The following is a 12,033-nucleotide window of genomic DNA, read 5'->3' on the forward strand; positions in this document are numbered from 1 at the left end:
TGCCAGATCTTTATCTTCTGCCCATTCCCAACTCTCCACCTAGCTCCACTTAGAATTACATCCCTTCCTCTAAGAATACTCCTCCAAGCATATGAGCCTAATCTTGAGTCAGGTGCCTCCAAAATAGAAGTGTTTGGGAAATATCTAGCTTTAAAGACCTTATAAAAGAGAGATGTTTCACTTGCAATAATCACCATGCTTGCTTAGCTAATAGAGAGTCATTGTACAAAGCAAGATCTCTAAAGCCCATTTCCCCCACTGTTTTAGGCTTCGTCATCTCTTCCCATCTCACCCAATGGATCTTCCTCCTATCACCCCTTTGTCCCCACCAAAATTTCTTCATTAGGCTTTCAATTTCATTGCACAAACCAAGAGGAATTTTAAAACATCCCATTGTGTGCATGGGAATGGCTTGGATAATAGATTTAAGCAACACTTCTCTACCCAATTGAGATAGTAATTTACCTTCCCAACCTTGTAATTTCCTCCATATTTTTTCCTTGATGTAATTGAAGCTAGCTTTTTTTCCCTTTCCAACAAAGGAAGGGAAACCCAAATATTTTTCATACTACAAGATTTCCGGGACACCCAATGCTACTTTGATGTCATGCTTTACATTAATCGAGGTATGCTTGCTAAAAAACAATGTTGTTTTGCTTCTATTCACTTTTTGTCCCAAGGCTCCTTCATACCTCTCTAAAATCTCCAATACTTTTCCACACTCCTTTATTGTGGCCCTACAAAAAAGAAGACTATCGTCTGCAAAGAGCAGTTAGTTTTGGTCCCCTTCTGCAAAAAGAGTACCCATGTATTTCACCTCTTCTTTCTACTTTTTTTATCATACCACTTAAGCCATCGGTACAAAGAAGGAAAAGAAAGGGGGAGAGAGGGTCACCCTATCTAATCCTTCTTGTTGGATGAATCATACCACACGGCTCCCCATTCACCAAGACCAAGTATGTGACCGTCCTCACACACACCATGACAAGGTTTATCCAATTCTCATTAAAACCCATTTTCCTCATAATTTCTTCAAGGAAATTCCACTCTACTCGATCATAAGCTTTACTCATATCCAATTTTAGTGCCATGAACCCATGTGAATCAGATTTATATCTTTGTAGACTGTGTAAAGTATCAAAAGCCACAAGAATGTTATCAGAAATTAATCTATCTTTGGTAAAGGCCGACTGGTGTTCTATAATAATGGATGGGAGTAATTTTTTTAATCGGTTGGCTAAAACCTTAGAAAAGATTTTATACATCACATTACATAGACTAATTGGGCGGTATTGGTGAGCATGTTCAGGTAAGTTTGTTTTAGGAATGAGAGCTATAAAGGTATGATTTAAGGGTGAAGGCAAGGTCCCTGAATTTAGCCATGCTAGAATAGATGAGGTAACATCCTGTTTCACCGTACCCCAAAAGTCCTAATAAAACAAAAGGGGCATTCCATCTGGACCTGGCGCTTTGAGGGGTGTCATTTCTTCTTAACTTAGAATGTTTCATAAATTATTTGCCAATCATAATCATCTTTTGAAATTTTCCTAATGCAAACCTTTTGAAATTAAAGTTATCTTTTGAGTCTTGTCTTCCTTAATTAAATCTTGATTCCAAATTTGAATTCTATTTTAAATTTGGCCATTCATTATGTGTCACAAAAATTAAATTAGTCAAATAATAGTAAATTGAAGAAGGAAACCGTGCTATAATTCAGCCTTGCATAATCTATAGCTTGTGACCTCCAAAATAGTCCCATAATTTCTTAGAAAAACACATTTGCATTCTTAAAAGTATATGAATTGAAACATACATATCCGTTGAGCTAGTGCTTTGCAAATTTGTCTTATTTTTGGATATTATCATTTTGATTGTTCAAATGTAGAATCAAGTGGAAGAATCATCAACCAACCTGACCACCACATTTAAAATAAAAAATAAAAATAAAATGAGAGAGAGAGAGAGAGAGAGAGAGAGAGAGAGAGAGAGAGAGAGAAACCAGACCCGATAGCCAATAAATTGACCCGACCCAAGACCTGAATTTTTGGATTAAGTCAGGTTCTTCTCTGACAGACCTGATTGTTATCCAGTCAGGTTACAGGTGGCCATGAAACCGACCCAACTCGACCTGATCTCAGTCCTAAGTTAACCCAAGGTCGAGGAGGTATGCTAAGGTTAACTACAAAACACGCAATCCCAACTAAGTCAATTTTATGATATTTTTAACCAACTTAATATCCCACTTGGTTACAAGCTCATGTTATACAAGTATAGTAAACATGGTTGGTATAATTGGGTTTGGTTTACCTCCAATACTTTTTATAAAAATAAAAATAAAAAAAATAAAAAATAAAAAAAAATAAAAACTTCCTTTTGTTTTAACTAGTCCAGAGTCAACATGACTCACAATATGCACATATGATTTTTTTTTTTTTTAAACAAACAATGAAACCTGGCAATACGTGATATTGTTTACATTTAACCATCAATAATCTTTACCTAATGGGCAAATGCCAACAATATAATGAAAATTTACCTCAATATCCATTTACACATGCCACCACAGTGACATGAACTATCAAATAGCCAAATGGTGATGAACTTACTCTAGTGATACCAATAAAGCACGGAAATGAACCACAATAGAGAGAGAGAGAGAGAGAGAGAGAGAGAGAGAGAGAAGTGAACTTACATCTTCGAGGACAAAGTAGTCATGCAAGTTTGAACCAAAGGCTCAAAATTTGAAACTCCATAATCGAACTTCTGAGCTATCTTCTCCATATGCAAAAGCTATCCTAGAGGCCATTTCATAACCCTCTGCAATCCGAATGGGATGAATACCACGTTCTAAAAGCAGCTCAGCCTGCTCTAAAAGTGCACCGGCCATGACAACAACTCCAGTGGTGCCATCACCAATCTCATAATCCTGACTCCGGGACAACTCAACCATCAGCTTTGCAATTTGATTGTCAACATCCATCTGCTCCAAGATTGTTGCACCATCGTTGGCTAACAACATGAAAAATAAAAAGGTAAGAAACACTCAAAAACAAAGGATCAACACAAATTATAAAAAATAAAAATAAAAAAAGCAACTAATATGAGATGCCCTTTTGACAAGGCATAAGATTCCTCTCTATTTGATTAATAACCCCGATTTGGTAACTCTAAAGAGTACACTCTCAGAAGTCTCATATCACAAGTGGATTACCAAACACTTCGTAATCGTCATTCGGCAATTTCATTTACAAATATGTTATTCCCATGCACTAGTGTAAAAGGTGCTAACAATGTAGGACTACTCAAACAGAATACTTTTAGGAAAAAAAAAATTCGTTTATACATCATTAAGTGCAACACAATAAAAAACCAAAAAAAATATGAAACACCCATTTCACAACGCCTAGGATCCAGACCTTTTTTTCTCTCAATTCGATTACTAAACCCAATTTAGTAACTCTAGAGAGTACACTCTCAGCAATCTCATAAGTGGATTAGTAAAAACTTTATAACTTTTTTCATTCAATTTCTTTATTTGTCCACAATTTTTCATTTCTTTTCATTTCTACATCATTAAGTGCAACACAATAAAAAAATAAAAAATAAATAAAAAAGCAACCACTACGAAATATCCATTTCACAAATCACAATGCCTATGATCCTGCTCTTTTTTTTCTCTAAATTCGATTACTAAAACCCATCTAGTAACTCGAGAGAGTACACTCTCAGCAATCTCATCAGTGGATTAATAAACACATTATAACAGTCTTCATTCAACAATTACATTTACAAAGTTTATTTCTTTATTGTCCACAATTTTTCATTTCTTTTCATTTCTACATCATTAAGTGCAACACAATTAAAAAAAAAAAAAAAAAGCAACCATTACGAAATACCCATTTCGCAAATCACAATGCCTATAATCCTGCTCTTTTTCTTTTCTTTTTTTCTCTCAATTCCATTACTAAACCCCATTTAGCAACTGTAGAGAGTTCACTCTCAGCAGTCTCATAAGTGGATTAATAAACATTTTATAGCATTCTTCATTCAACAATTACATTTACAACGTTTGAAGAAGTGTTACTCAAATAGAATATTAAACGAACTACTCAAGCCCGCAACGCTCAAACCCGGTTGCATCAAAAATGAAATCCCTTCCTCCACAATTACTTCAAAGTTCACAACGCGCACACACTTGCTCCAAATTATTTACCACTACTAACTACTACACACAGCACACAGATCCACACAGATCAACCAAAAAAAACTAATATCCAATCAAACTTCAAAAAAAAAAAAGCCCTAATTTACCAAAATCAAAAACAAAAAACCACAAAGAAAGTTCATTTCAGAGGAAAAAAAGAAAAAAGAGACGTACTGACTGTGACGTCGCCGTCGGGGCTCTGGAGCATCTTGTCCATGCCTTTGGGACCGAGCGAGGTTTTGAGGATGCGAGCGATGGCTTTTCCGGCGGAAATGTTGGCCTTCTGAGCTTCGAGTCCTCTCAGCCTCGTCTTCTGCTCTTGCTCTTTGATGATTATGAATGGCCTCCCGAACTCGTCGAAAGCGAGCGCCATTTTTGGTTTCACTTCACGGTTTTACCAGATCTCTCAGCCAGAAATGCAAAGCAAAAGAGTGAAAGAGAGCGTAGAAGCTCTGAGAAGAATCAAGGGGTTTTTGAAAAAGCCCTAACCCTCTCTTTTTGCCACTTCACAGTGATGCCAAAACTCCTTATATTAGGGTTTGGATTTAGGCCGGGTGGTTTATTTATTTGGCCCATTAAGGGCCCGCTATTTAACAATACCATCGCAATTTTTTTCTTTTTTTTCTTTTTTGTCAATTAATCTATGGTTAAGTTAGCAGGATTCTGACCCGACAAGTTCGGTGCGCAAAGTAACATTGCAAAGGCATAATAATAGTAGGGTTGGGATATTCTTACCCTCCAAACTGGACATGAAGGTCCTAAGGCTGAGCATGGACCCAGCCCATCCAACCTGAAAGATCTTGGGCGAGTCTAATGGATGCTCAGGTTGGGCTCGAGTCAAATACTCGGGTTTATTTCGGTTCTCAGGTTAGGGTGGGGTCAACCCGACCCAACTAATTAATATTATAAAACAAATAAATAAATAAATAAAAACCTTACTTACTCTGATCAGTAAATTTACAGTCGCGGTTGGTTGAATTCATTTTGGGATTTTCAACTTCGAATATAAAGCTCATAAAATTCTTACATGAATAATTAAAAAGAGAACAATTTACTATTTTCATTTTGCTGCCATGCTTACCTTAGTTACCTGTGCTGGCTTTTGTAAGCTTTCTAAACCTTTTTTAAAGCTTCTCATACTCTTACTATTTCTTTAACGTTGTATTTATGTGGTTTTTACTCAATCTTTTCTATCCAAAAAAAAAAAGAAGAGGACGATTTGAAATAGAAATAAGTGAAATTTAAAAAGATATTAATTAATTATAGTAGAAATTAGAAACCAAAGCCATAAATTTGGTTGAAAATGCAGTAAAACGAAAATTTCCTTTATCACAAGTAGGAAAATAAACTAAATAAATTTGTTTAAATGGAAAGAAATTAATGTATTTAAGGATAAATGATATTTGCTTCAATTTATAAGGCATTGTGATCAGTCAAAAACTGATAATAAAAAAAGGCAGGAGTAAGTTATTTTTTTTTTTTAGGGGAAAATCTGAAATTTTATTAATGAATACCTATCAAATCAACTTATAAAACTGAAAATAACTATGATAGGACATCTTCCATCCACACTACAAGATTCAGAATGCTTTTTGCACATTTAGCCAGACCATGCGCTACTTGATTACCTTCTCTCTTAGTGTGAGAGTATGATAATTCATCAAAATTATTAGCTAAAGACTTGACATCATCTATCAACAAACCAATAGGAGATAAGCTGCTAACATCCACCCTTAAAGCTTTTATCACTGCTAACGAGTCACCTTCCAGGATTACTCGTTTTATACCGATATCTGAAGCGAAAGAGAGAGCAGCAGCTGCTGCCATGGTTTCAATCTCACACCCACTGTATGCCACTGGAATTTTCTTCGCACAGGACGCCAAAACCAACCCTTCTTCGTTCCTTATTACCATGCCAATCCCAGACTTATTTTCATNTGCTAACCCGTGCAATGCATGGGATAGTTAAATTTAAAATCACATATATTTAAAAAAAAAAAAAAAATAGAGAGTCCTATATGAAAAAACTATTAATTAAAAGTTAATAGAAAAATTATTTTATAATTTAAAATAGTTTCTCATAGGTATTGCATAGGTATCAACCAAGTAGGATGCATCTTTTAAATAAATAAAAAATAAAAAGACCGTAATGGTGGGCAGTGGCTGCTTTTGTTTTATTATTTATCAAAAAAAAAGAAATAGAATTTGATAGGATATGAACAAATAAATTGTTGTAGAAGAATTTGGATTGTAATCAAATTAAGAATTTTATCAACTTATAAATTATAGGAGAAGAAGATAAGACTAAAAAATTATAAAACACAATTTTGTTAAGAAATTATAAAATGATAATGATGTGGCAAGCTCTGAAGAGGTCAACAAAAAAATCAAATTAGTAGGTTATATATATATATATATATAGGGTTGAATTTAAGTTACACCTGGTATGTAACTCTAAGTAATGTGTTATACCACTCAATAACTTGTTATAAAATTCATATTTTGCAAATCACACTGTTGAATTATATGTTCTATATGTTCTTAACATTCATACCAATTTTCATGCCAATTGAATGTTATTTACCATTCGATCCATAAACTCATCTTTTATGCATTATTTTAAATTACAAAAACTTGAATTTAAACAATTGATTGATGACATGGCTATTAATCTTTAATCATCTTGAAATTTTGCAAGAATGGAGAATATACAAAGATAATATAATTTAACGGTGAATTTATCAAAATTCGCATTCAATTAAAAAATATTGAGTTGTGTAACATTGTTTAGAGTTGCACTAGGTGTAACTTGAATCCAACCCAGATACATATATATATATATATATATATATATATATATATATACATATCTCAACCACTAAACACATTATTTATGTAAATTATCCCAAATAGTTGAATACTAAATAATTTAATATTTGACAAAACAATATTAAAAAATATATATAAAATATTATTAAAAAAAGTGTGAATCTATCGATGGCATTAGACCACTGTTTGGGTGTAAGACTAGTATTTTACATTACTTTTTAAGTTCAATAGGTTTAGAGTAGTAGACTCACCCTTAGGTTTAATAGATGGACAAAACTGATAAAAAAATTTTAAAAAAAAAAGATGGACATTGTAAGGGCAGGTTTTGGACTCTAAGCCCAAAAAGTAAAAGGATTAAGGCCCAAAGAGCCCAATACAAAGAATTTGTAGAGAGCGGGCTAAAAACTAGACGTCAATTAATTGGACAACGCTCACAATGGACTAAAAATGGTAAAAAAGTAAGAAAAAAACAAAGAAAAACAAGTTTTGCAAAGAAATTCTTCCTCGGCAAAGTTCGAGAAGAGTATAGTCTTGAATATATTGCTCTTAGACTTGATTACAACTACAGTTCTTAGTGTTACAGTATTTTTTACTACAAATTCTCTAATCCCCCTTGCAATGGGATTTTTCTTCTTTATATTATCCTCCTTTACTCCATCTTAGCCCTCCACATGTAGATCAAATGACTGGCTATTACTCATGTCCCATCAACACCATCCTGAAGCTTTTAAGGATAGCTGTAAGGTTGAACATCATTATACAGGCATCACCTCTACATTAATGCGGCCAAAGAGTTAACTACAGAGCATTTAATGCGGTGATAGCAGCTTTTCCTTAGATATTTCTTACCTTCCCATTATCTTATTCCTTCCCGATGCTTATCCTCACCAGTAGAACTACCCGAAACGTTGCTCTTGATGGCAAGTCAACCCTTTGGACCTCTGCACTGTTAAGCCGAGGAGGCATTTATCCTCCAACCACCTTCCTGACCCTCATGACCAGTCCCCTTTCTCCAACCACTAATTTACACTTCCACACTAATGCTTACCTATCCTCATACCATTAAATGTCCTCGGACAGGGCCCATGGCCCAATATACATTTTTGGGCTTGTCATTCCTACAGACATAAACATCCATAAAAAGTCAAAACATTTTCAGTTGAATTTAGAAATTTGCGATCTTTTGATCTATACATACTATACTCCACTAGGGCTATGATTTAACCACCGGACAAACGATAAATATATAACTTTTCGTGGTTTTATACGGGATGATGATGTATAAATGCTTAAAGAAAGAGAGTGACAGAGATGGAGGCTTCCGCCTTGAAGAGAGACAATCAGATTTGAGAGACTAAAAGAGAAGAGGAAGAAAACGAATCAGGTACCATCGGCTAAAAATAAGCATAAATTAATAAATAAATAAATAAAAGAAAATATGCATAAAAAATAGCAAATAATTAGATAATGTGTAAAACTAGGAGGCTTCTAATAGTAGAGTTTGTTATGGATTGAAATTCTCAAAAGTAGACGTGTTCTAATTGGAATTGGTTTATATATATATATATATATATTAAAATATTTATTTAAGTAATGCTGATGTGTAAAATTGTGGAGAAGTCAGAGACTTTGATTTTATACATATACTAGTATTATACCCATGCGATGCACGGTTTAATAAAAAAATCATATGTAAATTAAATGCCTTAGATAAAAAATTATATATAAATTAAAAAATATATTTTGATGTTAAATATAGATTATAAAAATGAAAAATTAGTTTAATTAGAATTGAATGTAGAAAAAAGGGGGTTTATTTATGAAATATTGAGAAACTTGAAACTTTAAATTAATTATCCTAATATATAATATACGTAGTGTGTTTGAATAAAATATATTGTACATCATTAGGTAACCACCACAACATGTGTATATTTCTCTCTCTCTCTCTCTCTCTCTCTCTCTCTCTCTCTCTCTCTCTCTCTCTCTCTCTCTCTATATATATATATATATATATATATATAACATATTATAAACTCAAATAAGTATATAAATTGTATATATATATATTTAGAAGAGCACATAAAATTGTCTAATTTGCTATAAATATGTAACAAAATATAAAAGAAAGAATTTAGCATCTCTCATCAAAATTATGTTCAACAGTGATTCTTCATATAATAAAATTTATCTATTATCATTTCCACATGGAACTTCTTATCAATTTCATCTTTCAAATCTTTGAAGAAAATGTACCATAAATCCATTGAAACCCAATCTCTCTTTCTTGAAATTAACAAATCAAATTCTCTTCCAAAAAAAAAACTGACAGTGATAAAGTTTAGAAAAATATATAACTTTGAGGGGAAAATGGTGATGTTGAGAAAAATATCAATTTTGTTATAATAAAAAAAATTATAATAGAAGAGAGAAATAAAGAAATAAAGTTTGAAGATTAAGATCGCGAAAACTCAAAAGGAACTCAACAGTTTTTGGATAATTATACAATGGACTTTCAAAATTTAACACACACAGACACAATGCACTTTTGTTTTCTTAGAAAAAATAAAAAGGAAGGGAACTTGACAACTTTGGATTTATTAGCCTTTACTAAGTCTCTGTTTGTTTTTGTTTTTGTTTTTGTTTTTTTTTTTTTGGGCACACTTGAGAAACTGATATATTGGAATTGTAAGAGTATTCTTATCAAGAATGGCAAATGCTATAAATGCTAAAATTTAACATACAAAATGCTATAAATACTAAAAAGCATACTCCATCAATACTCTCAAATCTTATTTATTTTGCAATCCAGCTACAGTGGACTACTATGTCTAACAGCCCACTATAGTAAGATTGTAAAAAAATATATATATATATTTGTTTAATGGTAGTTATTTGAAAACATAAAAAGAAAGAATAAAGAAAACATAAAGAAAGAATAAAAAAGAATATTTAAATGAAGTAGTAAAATAATATAAGTTTTGATGTTTTGTGGATTGTAAGAGCATCCGTATCAGATGTGCCAAATGTGCCAAATGCCAAATATTTGGCACATTTGGCACATCAAACACTAAAAACACCCATTTATCAGATGTGTTAAATGTTCTAAATTTTTGCAATACGCTAAAGTGCCATCACAATTTTGGCACTGTACGGACAAATGTGGCATAATATATATTATTATTTTATTTCATTTTCTCTCTCCTCATCACAATATCATATCACTCTTTCTGTCTCATCTCTGTCTTCTCTCTCATCTCTATCCTCTCTCTTTGTATTCCACAGCACGCCGAAGACCAATGGCCACACTCAACGCCGCCAATTACACCACTCGACGCCGTCGACCATCTGTCTTCCCCATTCCGCTTTGGGTTCTTTTTTTTTTTTTTTTCCTTTTTTTTTTTCCGTTCACTTTTTTTGGCTGTGGTTTGATGGGTGGGTTCAGATGGGCAGATCGGTGGTGGGTGGGTTCGAGTTGTGGGTTATGGCGGTGGGTGGGTTGAGTTTCATGGGTTGTGGGTTATGGCGGTGGGTGAATCGGCTGGTGGTGGGCAAATCGGTGGTGGGTTATGGCGGTGGGCGAATCGTCGGTGATGGTGAATCTCTGTTCTAATCTCGATGGTGGTTTTTTTTTTTTTCCTGGTGATCTGTTCTGTTTTGATCTGTTCGACTTCTGGTTGTGGTTGTAGTAGTTGTTGTTGTTGTTGCGGTGGTGGTGCTGATCTCTGTTCTGATCTCGGTGGTGGGTTTTTTTTTTTTTTTTTCCTGGTGATCTGTTCTGTTCGATTTCTGGTTGTGGTTGTAGTTGTTGTTGTTGTTGTTGTTGTTGTTGTTGCTGCTGCTGCTGCTGCGGTGGTGGTTGATGATGACAATGATGATGGGGAAGGAATTTAATATATTATTTTAATGTGTAGGAAATATCATTTTAATGTATAAAATTATAGTATAAAACATCTGATAAATGGGGTGTTATAAAATGATGTGGTAAAATAATAAAGTAGGGTTTTAACCATGCCAATCCCAGACTTATTTTCATTCGCAAACACTGTACCATCGAAGTTAATTTTTACTAACTCCACAGAGGGCGGCCCAACGTTTTTCTTCAGCTCTATCACTATGTCTCACAATTTCATCAGTATCCACCTGCTGTGCCCTGAAATCTTGCCACCAAGCTTTAGAGACCGATGCTACCTAATGAAGTGCTGTTACAGGTTGGTTTAGTCGCGCCTTGTTCCGTTGGTTCCAAACAGACCAAGCCATGACATCAAACAACTCCATATTCTTGTCTTCTGCTATGATCCACGAAAAAAGCTCCTTGAAGTCCATAAACCCGACTGAGTTTCTAAAGCTCCTTCAGAAAGTTGACAAGAATAATTAGGTTGTGTTGTTTCTATCTAAAAAAATTACTACAATTTTTTAGTTGATAGAGTTTAACTTAAACTCAAACTTATGCCTTCCCTCTCATGTATGTTGTACATTTAATTTTTTAAATTTTTTTTGATTAGGTCCTTTAGGATAGTTACAAAGCTATCCCATAACAAATGAACTACACACACACACACACACGTGAAAAGAGGGGAAAAAAATTGATATCTAGAATTTGGATTGTAATCAAATTAAGATTATAGGTGAAGAAAAATTATATATATATATATACACACACATTTTTTTCTTTTAAAATCTAAAAATTTTTAAAATTTTCTGCAATTTGGTGAAACTATTTAGCGCAATCATGGCCTCTAAGCCTAACTTTTATTATTAGTATATGATATATGGATGAGAAAATGTCACATCACTCACTAACTAAATAAAATGTAGAGATTAAAACTCATTACCACTTACCACTATATATTTAAAACAAAAGAACATATCCGATTAAAAAGTATTAGAGGTAAACCAAATTCGGTGTAATTTTATTGTTGAACTCATAAAATCATATTTATTCATTTTTTAAATAGATAGGTTAGATTTTAGTTGAAGTCATCAAGTCATTGGCAGGC

General features: G+C 33.4%; 2 protein-coding genes across 2 annotated transcripts; both read right to left on the reverse strand.

Moving 5' to 3' along the window:
* Window positions 1-2,669: 2,669 nt before the first annotated feature.
* Window positions 2,670-4,726, reverse strand: LOC136064821 (T-complex protein 1 subunit epsilon-like). Its single transcript, XM_065767080.1, has 2 exons — window positions 4,379-4,726; window positions 2,670-3,009 (listed from the first exon to the last, which is right to left on the reverse strand). Exons 1-2 carry the CDS (start codon window positions 4,575-4,577, stop codon window positions 2,735-2,737), a joined length of 474 nt encoding a protein of 157 aa, XP_065623152.1. The 5' UTR covers window positions 4,578-4,726; the 3' UTR covers window positions 2,670-2,734.
* Window positions 4,727-5,749: 1,023 nt separating this feature from the next.
* LOC136064818 (uncharacterized) lies at window positions 5,750-6,118 on the reverse strand. The gene has a single exon (XM_065767076.1). The coding sequence runs from the start codon at window positions 6,116-6,118 to the stop codon at window positions 5,750-5,752; it is 369 nt and encodes a 122-aa protein (XP_065623148.1).
* Window positions 6,119-12,033: the final 5,915 nt, after the last annotated feature.

Source organism: Quercus suber, unplaced genomic scaffold (assembly GCF_002906115.3).
Source record: "Quercus suber isolate HL8 unplaced genomic scaffold, Cork oak 2.0 scaffold_770, whole genome shotgun sequence".
NCBI lineage: Eukaryota > Viridiplantae > Streptophyta > Magnoliopsida > Fagales > Fagaceae > Quercus > Quercus suber.